The following is a 14,519-nucleotide window of genomic DNA, read 5'->3' as shown; positions in this document are numbered from 1 at the left end:
CAATTCCTCCCTTACCCGAGTCCAATCCATCTCATCCTCTTCTGAGCTAACCAGCTCTTCCTCCATTCTCTCCGTAAACCCCTCAAAAGACTCTTCGTCAGATGGTTCTGCAAAGATATCTCGCAGCCTCTTTCTTTCTCGCTCCTCGAGAGTATCTGACTCTCGAGGAGTCTTACGTCCACGTCTGCCAGAAGCAGAGCCATGAGGCTCAATCATAACAGGGTTTCTGTAATTGTGAAATTTTCCTTTAAAAAAAGAAGACAAGGTGAAATGGTGGGAGGAATCTGCATTATTATAAGTGACTAACTGTGCCCGGCCACGCGTTGCTGTGGCATTGTCTGGTGGTGTTGGTGAGAACTTGTTGAGGTAGTGGTGGTATTGAATGTCTGTTGTATGGTTGTCTTTATGTTTAGTATGCATTTGGTTGTTTGTGTACTGTGAAAGTGGTGAGGGTAGAGGGGGTCTATGTCCCTGTCTAGTATTGTATAGTATTTATACGTTGTCCATGTGTTGTGAATGCTTGGATTGTGTTCTGCTGCATAGTAGAAAGGGTTGGGCTGGATGGCCCTTAGGGGTCTCTCCAAACTCTTGGATTCTATGCTATTATTATTATTATTATTATTATTATTATTATTATTATTATCTTCATCATCATTATTATGTAGAGGCTAGATGGCCATCTGTCAGGAGTGCTTGGATTGTGTCCTCCTGCATGATAGAAGGAAGTTGATCTGGATTATCCTTAGGGGTCACTCTAAACCTTAGGATTGTATGATGATGATGATGATGATGATGATATTAGTAATAGTATTGAGAGGCTGGCTGGCCATCTGTTGGGAGTCCTTGGATTGTGTCCTTCCTGGCAGAATTGGGTTGGACTGGATGGCCTTTAGGGGTGTCTCCTAACTGTCTGATGCTATGATTCGATGTGTATTATTATTGTGCAGATATTGGATGGTCATCTGTCAGGAGTGGTTGGATTGTGTCCTCCTGCATGATATAAGGAAGTTGAACTGGATGATCCTTTGGGATATCTGCTAACCTTAGGATTGTATGATATTATTATTATTATTATTATTATTATTATTATTATTATTATTATTATTATTATTGAGAGGCTGGCTGGCCATCTGTTGGGAGTGCTTGGATTGTATCATCTAATGGCAGAGTTGGATTGGACTAGATGGCCTTTAGGGGTCTCTCCTAACTGTCTGATTCTATGATTCGATTTGTATTATTACTGTGCAGATCTTGGATGGCCATCTGTCAGGAGTGTTTCGTTCGTGTCGTCCTGCATAGTAGAAGGAAGTTGAACTGGATGATCCTTAGGGGTGTCTCCTAACCTTATGATTGTATGATATTCTTATTCTTATTCTTATTCTTCTTATTCTTCTTATTCTTATTATTCTTATTATTATTATTATTATTATTATTATTATTATTGAGAGGCTGGGTGGCCATCTGTTGGGCGTGCTTGGATTGTGTCCTCCATGGAAGAATTGGGTTGGTATTGGATTACCACAGTAATTATTTCATATTACAGTAAAATCTCACTTATCCAACATTCGCTTATCCAGTGTTCTGGATTATCCAACGCAGTCTGCCTTTTAGTAGTCAATGTTTTTGTAGTCAATGTTTTAAATTCATCGTGATATTTTGGTGCTAAATTTATAAATACAGTAATTACTACATAGTATTACTGCGCATGGAACTACTTTTTCTGTCAAATTTGTTGTGTGTTTTGATGCGTAATTTGTATAATGATGACCTAATTTGATGTTTAATCGGCTTTTCCTGAATCCCTTCTTATTATCCAACATATTCACTTATCCAACGTTCTGCTGGCCTGTTTATGTTGGACAAGTGAGACTCTACTATATATTGATAATCTTATATTATCTGCTTAGAACTGGATTATATGAGGCCCTTTCTACACAGCTGTATAAAATGTACACTGAAGTGAATTATCTGGCAGTGTGGACTCAAGATAATCCAGTTCAAAGCAGATAATATAAGATTATAAATGGGTAATATAGCTGTGTGGAAGGGACTTGAGTCTACACTGCCATATAATCCAGTTAAAATCAGATAATCTGTATCTTATAGGCAGTGTGGAAGAGACCTACGAGAGGCCTAACTGTGCCTGTCTCCTGGGCTGAGTAGGTTGCTAGGAGACCAAGTGGGCAGAGTTTAGCCTTGTAACTGGCAGCAATTGGATAAAAAACAATTAGTCCTGTCCCTCTAATTAGGACTTTATTTTTCTTTTCTTTTTGTTGTATGAACGTAGAAGCATGGATGAGGGGTTGTGTTGCCATGTTTAGTGTTTCTGGGATGTGTAGTTTTGTTGTTTTGTCCTAGGCCGATTTAAAAAAAAATTATATATATAGATGGCAAAACAAACAGATGATTGCAGTACAAGCAGGAGAAGGCGAACATGTGCGGTGGGGGTTAGTAAATTCTCTGTTTCCTTTTTTAGAGAAAGAGAGATGAAAAGACCATTCGCCCACATCCCCCCAATAGTGGGAAGAAGTCCTGTGATATGTTGGGAGTTAGGCTCTTCCATGCTTACGTCCCCAGCAATGCCTCACTGGAGGAACCTTGGGCAACTCCAGGGTCATGATGGGTGAGTAGTAAAGGCATGAAGCCCCTCTTGACTCACAGAAAGAAAGAGAGTCCTTTCCTGTAAAATGGCTTACAGGCACAATTCCACCATAAACACAATGCCAATAGAGACCGACAGGTATACAATACGGGACTTGAAAAGTTTACGAGAAACAGAGTTGCAAATTACAGAACAAGATATGAGACAAGTGGTAGAGACAATAGGGACGATAAGGAATACAAAAGTAAGAGAAATCAGTAGTATCGTACACCCTGTGAATTAGTGTATTATTATAAAAAGGGGGAACAGTCAGTGCTGGCATGGATGTCAACAGAAAGGGTGGTTTATGCACATGATGTCAGAATGCAAACAGGTACAATACTTCTGGCAGACTATACAAAATGTGTCAAACCAAATACAGTAGAGTCTCACTTATCCAAGCCTCACTTATTCAAGCCTCTGGATAATCCAAGCCATTTTTGTAGTCAATGTTTTCAATATATCACAATATTTTGGTGCTAAATTTGTAAATACAGTAATTACAACATAACATTACTGCACATTGAGCTACTTTTTCTGTCAAATTTGTGTATAACATGATATTTTGGTGCTTAATTTGTAAAATCATAACCTAATTTGATGTTTAATAGGCTTTTCCTTAATCCCTCCTTATTATCCAAGTTATTCACTTATCCAAGCTTCTGCCGGCCCGTTTAGCTTGGATAAGTGTGACTCTACTGTATTAGGAACTGATTGGGTTATAACAAAAGAAATGGAGTACAAAGAGAGGAAATGTGTATGTGCTTGCCTTAAAATAAAAAAAATATTTTGAAAAAGACATTGTAAAACTTTTTTTAAAAAGACAGAAATTGTAGCTAAATGGACTGTATTCAGATCCAGGCAGGATTGTTCTTTATCACCTACACAGGAAATCCAAATAGGGAACACTTAAGAAGAAACATAGCAGAAAAATACACCAAAACAAGAATCAATTAAAATCTGCAAATTGAAGAAAGCGTTGTGACCAGCTAGAAAAACCTAGTTTTTTTGTTTTATTTTGTTTTTTTAAAAAGGAAAGGACGAAAAATTTTGTTCACAATTAATAGCACAAAAATGGGAGCATTTGAACTAACACATACAAATGCCTAAACTAACATTTTTATTATGTTTTTATTGCTGTGTTTTTCATGTGTTTTATAATGATTGTGATTTTTTAATGCCTTTTAAATTTATTTGTGTGTTTTTGTATTTGATATTACTGTATGCTGGTTTTATATCTGTAAGCCGCCCCGAGTCCCTCTGGGGAGATGGTGGCGGGGTACAAAAATAAAATTATTATTATTATTATTATTATTATTATTATTATTATTTCAAACATAACATTTTTTGTGAGCAAATAGAGGAAAACAAAATCTACACAGTTAGGTTCTACTACTACTACTAATAATAATAAATAATAATAATAATAATAATAATAATAATAATTTTTATTGATTATTCCTTAGGCCGTATCACAATAGCAAACCAAAGAACAAGGCTTGATAGGTCTTGATTACACTCTATGTAGTAAGTTAAAATAAGACACTTATAACAATACAGAAAATAAATATGAGAAAACTGAATATATACATCATATTTCCTTATCACAGTTTACCCCGATCAGCCCCAAATATGTGGCTCTCAATTGTATTGTTTTACAGAAAACCATGTAATGACTTATCTTAGGTACCTCCTTACGCCGGTCTCCCTGTAAGAAATTGGAGGGAGGGCCGCCAATCTTTCGCTGCGGCGCAGCATGTTTACCTTCCAAAGAAGCTGCAAATGTGAGAGATCCTGATCAGCATGGTCCATGAACACTTCAGTACCTCTTTTGCAGTCATTATAAAGAAGACTTAGGGTGCATCAACACTGGCCTTTTAGGTGGGCATCCACACAGAGATCGCCCCCAAAGCAGTTCACAAGACTCCTGTTGGGCCACAATGCGGCACAGACCCGGTGTTTTTCATGCCAGTCCCAATCCGCATTACATGCTTGTGCAGAAATGCCCTCAGGAGGGTGACATCCAGAGAAAAGTAGGAAGGAAGCTAGATCTCCAGCACTACTGAGCAAAACACTGTTTTTTAAAATATTTCTCCCAATTTTTAGATTGTATTTGGTGGTAGAAAGTGAATGTTTAGATCATCCAGCATAACTGTATTGTCAAATTATGCTGGAAGATAGCTACAGAATCGCATCTGAGGACCTTGAGATCCCCAGAGAAGACATTTTAATCCAATCTGTGAATAGCCAAATCCACAAAGGTCAAGCCCGTATATGGAGAGGGCCAACTGTGCATTGATCATATTTTAGGCTTTAACCCACTACGCCACCAGGGGCTGACCTAAAGGCTGCCAGGTTCAAATCCAACCCGGGAAGAGCACGGATAAGCTCCCTCTATCAGCTCCAGCTCCATGCGGGGACATAAGAGAAGCCTCCCATAAGGATGGTAAAAACATCAAAAACATCTGGGCGTCCCCTGGGCAACGTCCTTGCAGATGGCCAATTCTCTCACACCAGAAGCGACCTGCAGTTTCTCAAGTCGCTCCTGACATGAAAAAAAAATCATATTTTAGGAATTGAACATAGCTTTCAAATTACATGGTGGAAATCACATGTCTTATAATTTGTTCATTTTCACCAATAATGAAGATATGACTATGTAAAAACTAAGGAACTGGAACGTGTTCAGAAAAGGTAAGCCAAAGTGGTTTAAAAGGTCTGGAAGCTAAGCTCTATGAGGAGTGGCTCAGGGATCTGGGCATATTATTTAGCCTGAAGAAGGGAAGGTTAAGAGGGGACATGGTAGCTATGTTTCAATTTTTTTAAAAATATTTTTATTGGAAATTTTGTGTTTGAGATAAAAAAAGAAATATGAATTAGCAAGTAATAAAGTTTTCACATCAAAAGTGGGAGAACACTAATTGTTTATAGAAAGTAAGAAATGAGATATGAGAGAAAGAAGAAGAAAAAAGGAAAAAGAGAAAAAATATGAAAAATATATGGTAAAAAGACAGAAAAAGATAGAAATAATAATACTGGGATTTATAGCTCACCTACAACAAAAGAACCCCTTGAACCCCACCAACTATAGAATTGGGCCAAACCTCCCAAACAAAACCCCCATGACCAACAGAAAATACTAGTTTTTGGTCATCCCTCTGACACCCCTATCATGACCCCCAGGTAGAGAAACTCTGCTCTAGGTCCTCCAGGGCTACTCCTGGGTCAACCTCCCCTGGAAGCCGATCCTAGACTTGCACTGGAGGACTTCAAAGTGCCAGGAGAAGTCTTCCCTTTGGGAATCCCTAGCAACTCCAGGATGACTTTAAGGTCATCTTCTGGCATAAGTTGACCATAGAGCTGTGTTTGAGAACCTAGATAATTTCATAAAATACTCAAACAGTCAAATCCACAAAAGTTAAATTCAGAAATGCAGAGGGCCAACCAAATATTCTTAATATTAACCAGTCATTAAATTTCCCATTGCTCTCTTACTTTTATTCTGTCCCTTTCCAGTATGGACATTTCAGGGGCCCAAGCCATATCACAAAGAATTCAACAACAGCTGGGTTTACTGACCTTACAATGACCAAATCTGGATTTTCCAAAACCAAATATTATCAAGTTGAATAGAAACTCAATAATATTGACCGAAATATACGCTCCGAAATATTGAGCTGAAGACACACTCGACAAAAGGCGCTAGGACCTCACTGCTCTAAGAGCCGCAAGGGGAGTTGCTCCACTCAAGAGGACTGGAAACAACTGACAGTCCTAGTCAGTTGAGGCAACCTCCAACTTACAACACAGTGATGTCATCAATGAAGATTCTTAGAGTCATGGTTGATATGGTTACTGGACTCATGATCACCCCGGTCCCTTTACACATACACACCACAGACTGTCCTGGTCAATTACAGTTTGAATATCCCTTATATGCAAAGTTTGGGACCAGAAGTGTTTTGGATTTCAGATTTATTTATTTATTTTGAATGACTGCATAAACATGATGAGATGTCTCAGAAGTGGGACCCAAGTCTAAACACGAAACTCATATATGTTTCACATGTACCTTATGTAGCATTGAAAGTAATTTTATACACAATATCTTTAATAATTTTGAGTGTGTAACAAAGTTTGTGAACATGGATCCATCAGAAAACAAATGTGTCAGTATCTCAGCCACCTATGTGGGCAATTTTGGATTTGGGAGTCTTTTGGATTTGGGAATTCTGGATAAGGGATCCACCTGTACCTATTTATTAGTATTGTTCGTATTGTTTTTTAATGGTGCTTATTCCGGAACAGAGCTTGGAAGCCATTAAACCCTGTAGGTGAAGTTTTACTGAAAGCCAAAACTAAAGAACTTGAATGTATATTAGGTAAAGGTAAAGGTTTCCCCTGACGTTAAGTCTAGTTGTGACCGACTCTGGGGGTTGGTGCTCATCTCCATTTCTAAGCCGAAGAGCCGGCGTTGTCCGTAGACACCTCCAAGGTCATGTGGCCGGCATGACTGCATGGAGCACCGTTACCTTCCCGCCGGAGTGGTACCTATTGATCTACTCACATTTGCATGTTTTTGAACTGCTAGGTTGGCAGGAGCTGGGGCTAACAGCGGGCGCTCATTCCGCTGCCGGAATTTGAACCTGGGACCTTTTGGTCCACAAGTTCAGCAGCTCAGCGCTTTAACACGCTATGCCACCAGGGGCACAGATACAGATCTATATTACAGGTAAGGTATATGTACTGATGGGCAATCCTGAAGTTGGATGAAATAAGAGCCACTTTATGTGACCTAATCACTATTTAAGATTTTAAACTAGATAACGTACTAGACAGGGGGAGCAACTGTTCAGGATATTAGATACGTACCTGTGACAAACATCCCCAGTCTCCCCTGGGTCAACATTCCTGACCCCAAGGATAATCCAGTCTTATGGGTTGCTCACTCTGAACGGTCATATTTTGGAAGGCAAACCCCACAAGCCCGATGAAAAAGGTAGCCTCGTGTTCCTTTTCATGTCTTTACTCTGTGACATCTTGGGATGCTCGATGTGTGACATGATGTTATGGCTGTGAGTTTCTCTGCCTCGGCCGCATTTCACTGGGAGCATCTGTCAAGAGAGAGGGAAATCAATGGCAAGATACTGTTTCACATGCGCCTCCTCAAATGTTATGGGATGGGCAGATTGAAACGCCAGTAAGCATTGTAACATCTACTTTTAACTTCATGGGGCCAAGAGGAAAGTTTAGGTCTCTGGTAAGTCTCCCCCACCCTGTCAATAAATAACTGTTTCAGACAGAAACCTCCAACACTTAGAACAAATGTTTCCAAAGTATGGTTCCAAACCATAGTATGAATCCATTTTAAGGTTCACAGTGATCATGTTTCTTTTTCTAATATATTTTTTTATGTATTTTGTATCAAAGGCATTGCATAAATTGGTTTAAAACTGATAAAAATAGAAGGAGCACAAGTGGTTGAATATATTTTGACTAAAAATGGGCAACAGCAATTGCATTGTCTGTAGCTTCAAACAATTCTTCCTCTGTACATGAGGCAGGATGCTGCGGACAAGCATACAGATGCGGAGTTGTCCGCTCTGCTCCACAGTCATACAAGGTGGAGGATTCCTTTAGGTAGTGCCATCTTGCCAGGTTGTCTTTTGATCTGCCCACTCCACTTCTGAGTCTGTTCAAGGACTTCCAAGTTGACCATTCTGGGTTTGCCCTGGAGGCAGACCTTCGTGGGGGGCCAACCCTTCTAAGGTGACCATGCATCAATTGGGTAATCCCTTTACCTCAAATGCACCATCTTTTCCTCCACACAGGTATCCTGGGCCCAGGGATGAATCATAGAAAGAAAGAATAACTGTGTTAATGACCACGAATAGCCCAAAGATCCATATGCAGTGGGCCCTTAAAGCATCACCTTTAAGGCATCACCTCATTTCAAGCTATCCAAATCTGGAGTGGATTGTTTGTTTGTTTGTTTGTTTGTTTACAGCACTTTTATCCTGCCTTTCTCAACCCCGGAGGGGACTCAAGGCAGCTTCACAACATTGGCAAAGCCTTTAAAAACATAGTACAATAAAAACAACTGTACTGTTAAAACAATTAAAAGTATTTGAATCCATACAACAAGTTAAATTACGTGATCCATAGGCATAGTCCGGGGCCGTTCCATAAGTAATTTACACAATTAAACCGCTCCGAGCCAAACTGGGAGTAGCAGTATACAAGTCAAATAAATAAATAATAAATAAATCTTTTGTATCTAATTATTGCACTAGATTCTCAAAGGCTTGGTCAAAGAGCCACGTCTTCACTTTTTTGCGGAAGGTCAGGAGGAAGGGGGCTGATCTAATATTTCTGGGGAGGGAGTTCCACAGCCGAGGAGCCACCACTGAGAAGGCCCTGTCTCTCATCTCCGCCAATCGCACCTGCAAAGAAGGATTATAGCTCTGTGTGTGTGTGTGTGTGTGTGTGTGTGTGTGTGTGTGTGTGTGTAAACACCTAAAGAAAGAGTGAAACTGTACATTGGGCCTTTGGTATCTGACAGGGTTTGGTTCCAACACCCCCTGTAAATTCCAAAATTGTTGGCTAGAAAAGATGAGCACAAGGTGATTGCGTCAACTGCCTGGAGGAGTAATAGGAAAAGTCATCAGCCACCAGGACCCTCCAAAGTGCTCTAATCAGACCCCTCCGCCTCCCGGTTTTCAATAACACCATCAACACAAAAGACAAATCTTTTAAAAAGCCAATAGATCCCAACTGCTCATTTAAGACCAAGCCATCACAAAATAATTTACATTAGAGATACAGCTCAAACCAACTTATCGGTGCTGGGGATACATGGCTATGTATGTTTAGACTGGATCTTTGAGGAACTCATGCAAGGAGATGCCCAGAATGAATTGTGTCAAAAGAATCAGCTCTATCCTGAAAGCTTCCGGTATTTTGCTGGCAAAATCCAAGTAGGGGTTACGAAAACAAAATATTTTTTAGTCATTGTTCATGGAAATTACTTCTGAAAGAGGCGAAGTATTCGCAAAGTCCACAATGTGAGAATGTGGCTTTTATATCTCTGCATCTTTGGCGTTTTAGAGTTTTAGAAACAAATCTGTTTGTTTAGAAACAAAGTGAGAATCACGCAATAACATTCTCCGTTAGCAATGAACACAAAGCCAGCTCTCTCAAAAATCCTTCTAAAACCTGTTGCAATAGGAAGCTTCATATGACCCTCCAATTGCCCGGCTTCTTGAGAATCCCTATCTTCCCGCCATGCATTGCCAGGGAATCCTGCTCCACTCTGGCAGGAAGTTAACAGCGTCCCATGCAGTCATGCCAGCCACATGACCTTGAAGCCGGGCAATGCCAGCTTTTCGGCTTAGACATGGAAATGAGCTCCAACCCCCAGAGTTGGACGTGACTAGACTTGATGTCAGGGAGGAACCTTTACCTTTACTAATAGGAAAAGTAGAAAGGAGTTTAATGCTATATTTGTTCTCCCTCACCACCTTTCTCCCCTCATTTCACAAATCCAGTCTGCAATATAGTCACTGTTTATTACAGAGAGAGAGAGAGAGAGAGAGAGAGAGAGAGAGAGAGAGAAACCTGAAACAGTTATGAGATACAAAAGCATATTGTGGGGAAAGTTTCTCTTATAAAATACCAGGCATGTCATTTCTTTTCAATCTGTGCACATTAGATGTAATTTTCCAAATTGCCACCAGAGGCTGATAGAGAACCAAGGAATGGTTTGAGTTCCTTTCCTAGTTGGTGGATGATCTTCAGCCCAGGAGAGATTTTGACTCAAAGGAAGAGGAGCAGAGTTTCCCTCCAATCCCAAACGTCTATCCCAGGGGTCCCCAAACTTTTTAAACTAAATGTATATTACAATGGGAAAAAAACATTCTGTTCATCAAAACAAGGCACAGTAATTGCTTTTTGAACAATGTAAAGGTCATTGCCCCTAATTTACAGTTCAGGTGTTGTTGCTGAAGTGATCCTATGTACACTGTAAACATTATATCTAAATTTCAAAATAAAGTTAGATTTGATTGTTGGAAGGATTATTCCCAGACTAGAACATGCTTTCATTAAAGATATACTGTACTGTCTCATCTATGATGAGCACAATTTGGAACATAAACATAAAAGCTGCCTCAAACTGCCATACCTTAAAATCTACTGCATTTTCCTCTTGTATACAATGCTGTTATTTTCAGACTAGTCAATTTCTAGCTCTGTTTCTTTGGAATTGTAATAGAAGCTGGCTTCTTTCATAAGCAAAAGTCATTCTAAACATCCCCAACAAAGAAATTTTCTCAGGAGAATTTGGGGATGTGGGGGTGTGGAGTTACTTTAGTATTTTTGTTACCTCTGAGAGAACTCCAGTATGATAATGTAGTCTGTGCTCATTCAGAAAAAGACCTAACAAGCCTCTCTAAACACTTGCAAAAGCTTGGCCTCTCACTGAACATCAAGAAAACCAAAGTGTTCTATCAGTAGGCATCAACCAATCCCTCTTTTTATCGTGTCAGAAGCAAATTGAGAACATACTGCAATTTGCTTCTGGTGTGAGAGAACTGGCCATCTACAAAGATTTTACCAAGGAAACTCCTGGATGTGTTATCATCCTATGGGAGGCTTCTCCCATGTTCCCACATAAGAAGCTGGGGCTGACAGATGGGAGCTCACCCTGTCTCATGGATTCGAACTACTGACCTTCAGTCAGCAGTTCAGCTGGCATAAAGGTTTAAAACTTTAACCCATTGAGCCTCAGGGTTGACCATTTCTGCTACCTTGGCAGCCACCTCTCCACAAAACTCAACATCAACACCGAAATACAACACTGTCTGAGCTCTGTGAGTGCAGCATTTTTTCCACTGAAACAGAGAGTGTTTGAGGATTGGGACATTTGTCGTGATACCAAGATACTTGTTTCTAAGGCTATTGTCCTTCCAACCCTGTTATACGCTTGCAAAACGTGGACAGTCTACAAACGTCACACTCAACTTTTGAAATGATTTCATCAGCATTGCCTCCAAAAAGTCCTGCAAATCTCTTAGGAAGCCAGGTGTTCTGGAAGAAGCAAAACCACCAGTATAGAAGCGATGATTCTTCACATCAACTTCTCTGGACTGGCCACGTTGTCTGAATACCCAATCACTGTCTCCCAAAACAGTTACTATGCTCTCAACTCAAGAACAGAAAATAGAATGTCAGTGGGCAGGAAAAGAGATTTAAAGATGGGCTTAAAGCCAACCTTAAAAACTGTGGCATAGACACCGAGAACTGGGATCCCCTGGCCCTTGAGCCTGCTAACTAGAGGTCAGTTGTTGCCAACAGTGCTGTGGAATTTGAAGAGGCACGAATGGAGGGTGAAAGGGAGAAACGTGCCAAGAGGAAGTTGTGTCAAATCAACCCTGGTCGAGACTGCTTTCCATCTGGAAATTGATGTCAAACTGCAAGAGAACATGCAGATCAAGAATAGGCCACTACAGTCACCTATGGACCTAGTGCCAAGACCCAACACTTGGAAGGCAATCATACTCTGATACCAAACAAGTCTGAATGCTGAAGTTTTGATGTGAATGCTTTTTTATTAGTTTAATAGCTTGATTCTTCCCACTCTAAAGATTAAAATGTGTTGAGTTTTTCCTCCAAAATGATTTTGATTTTTGTTTTTGTATTCTCTGAACACCTACAGAATCCCAATCTATTCTTCCTGACCAGGAACAATCTATATGTTAGAACTATCCCTTCCTACGGCCTTACAAGTCCAGTTGTTAATCATAATAACTTCATTGTTGTGTGCCTTCACATTGTTTCTGGGGTTTTCTGAGACAGGAATGTGTGACTTGCCCAAGGTCATCAGGAGTTTCCATGTCCAAACACGAATTTGAACCCTGGTCTCAAGAATCATAGTCCAATGTTCAAACCACCATCAATTTGGTTAACTAGCCTTGCCTGGGGCTCAATAACGCATTGGGAAATATGAGAAGTAGAGTAGAGAGCTGTCTTTACTAAAGTTTCCTCTGAATGAGAAAGGGCTATAAATAAGCAATTCTCAAACTTTGGTCAACTGGATCTTTTGAATTTTGACTCTCAGCAGCTTCATCCTCCTTGGTCAATGGTCAGTTCTAGGAGTGAAAGTCCAAAACACCTGGAGGACCAGAGTTTGGGGAAAGTGCACTTGAGGATCTGGAGATTTCTAGTGCACTTTCAGAAGTACCCACTTTTGAAAGCCCACAATATACCCACAATGCTGGCCCCTGCTGTTGAAATCCAGGAAGACATTATCAGAAATATGCATGGCATGCACATATCTTCTGGCTTTATAGTTGCATTCACTGTAATGAGAGTAAAACAGCTCTTTGCTTTGCAAGTAAAAGATGAAGAGGGCAGATTTGATGGAAAATCATCTTACTTTGAAGACGAAATCTATTTACACTACCAATTTGTTTCCACACTATTACTTTAGAGGGCTTTAAGCACATGACCTAAATCCTTGCAGCATCGCAAGTACAGAAAGAGTGGGTGGCAGGCTTGGGATGAGGTGTATCACCATGGAGATAGATAAGCGCAAATGGATGTAGCATCAAAAGGAAGGAAAGAAGCGAGCCAAAGACACAAATAAAAGGAGGGATCTCATTAAACCAACACTAATTTTGTAATCAGAGGAAGAAAGGTACTCTTGAAAGCCTCTAGCCGGAAGATATGGCACAACAAAGAAGCACAAAAGGTTGCTAGCAGCCAGGTGTGCAGTGCATTTTCAACATGCAGTGCTCTGGTTTTTGTCCGCTTTCTACCCAGATTGTCCAACATAATGCTGGGCTGTAGTCGTCTATCTAATAATGATATTCAACAGCAGGAAACACTGTAAATTGCCTTCTCTTATTTTGCCAGGTTGCCGAAAGGAAAGCTATGTGGTTTCTGAAAAAAGTCTAGAGAAGAACATTTTACAGTAAGTCCAAGAAGATTTAAAGGCAAACTGAATGGGGGGACTATGTCTTTTTCTCTCTTCACACACACAATATATCTTCTTGAGTCATGTTATCTTTCTTTCTTTGAAACATACCTTCATATATTTCAACTCCAGCTGCAAGAAGGCCCACACCGTTGGAGCTTTACAAGTGGACAGTACAGGCAAAAGGTCTACATACTTTTGGCTAGCAGTATTGACTGAGAGAAATGTTGAATAAGCACCCACTTACCCCAACCAGCAAACAAAGTATGATTTGAGGGTTGTTGTATGTCTTTCGGGCTGTGTGGCCATGTTCCAGAAGTATTCTCTCCTGACGTTTCGCCCACATGTATGGCAGGCATCCTCAGAGGTTGTGAGGTATGGATAAACTACCTCACAACCTCTGAGGATTCCTGCCATAGATGTGGGCGAAACGTCAGGAGAGAATACTTCTGGAACATGGCCACACAGCCCGAAAGATATACAACAACCCTGTGATCCCGGCCATGAAAGCCTTCGACAACACAAAGTATGATTTCTGGGTCATCTGTATGTCATGCACCCACACCTCATGCCCTTTACACAATCTGGCCTTCCCTGATCAAGGGCAGAAAAGTTTGATGGCAAGAGTCTACAAGGTTGATCCTGCATCTCCAGGTAAGTCTGTTACACAACTACCAGCCTTCAATCACTCTCGGGCCAGGGAGATACAGAAATAATCCTTGCCTGCTTCCATGTCTCCAAATTTGGGAGAAAGCTGGACACATGCCACAATCACTAGAGGACTGCACCACACTTGCTACAACAAGTGAGGAAAGTGGAAGAGTAAAAACTTGACCTCAGGTTCAATCTCTGCCTTTTCTTGGTAGTGCTGGGCCCATGAGTGTAATCATTGCAGTTGGGACT

At 40.5% G+C, this 14,519-nt stretch overlaps 1 protein-coding gene across 2 annotated transcripts in view; it reads left to right on the top strand.

The window, feature by feature from the left end:
- LOC134293816 (uncharacterized) overlaps window positions 1-13,700 on the top strand; it is a 29,528-nt gene extending 15,828 nt beyond the window's left edge. Inside the window, exons 3-4 of one of the 2 annotated variants that reach the window (XM_062962616.1) lie at window positions 2,477-2,623; window positions 13,556-13,700. In XM_062962616.1, the coding sequence (XP_062818686.1) occupies window positions 2,477-2,620 (144 nt within the window). In that variant the 3' untranslated portion in view covers window positions 2,621-2,623; window positions 13,556-13,700. Of the gene's footprint in view, window positions 1-2,476; window positions 2,624-8,472; window positions 9,981-13,555 lie in introns of those variants that run through there. The other variant, XM_062962612.1, reaches the window with a different exon arrangement.
- The last annotated feature ends 819 nt before the right edge of the window (window positions 13,701-14,519 follow it).

This window comes from Anolis carolinensis, chromosome 1, assembly GCF_035594765.1.
Source record: "Anolis carolinensis isolate JA03-04 chromosome 1, rAnoCar3.1.pri, whole genome shotgun sequence".
In the NCBI taxonomy this organism is placed as follows: Eukaryota; Metazoa; Chordata; class Lepidosauria; order Squamata; family Dactyloidae; genus Anolis; species Anolis carolinensis.
Note: the sequence above shows the minus strand (reverse complement) of the source record. Positions and strands in the feature narration are given on the sequence as shown.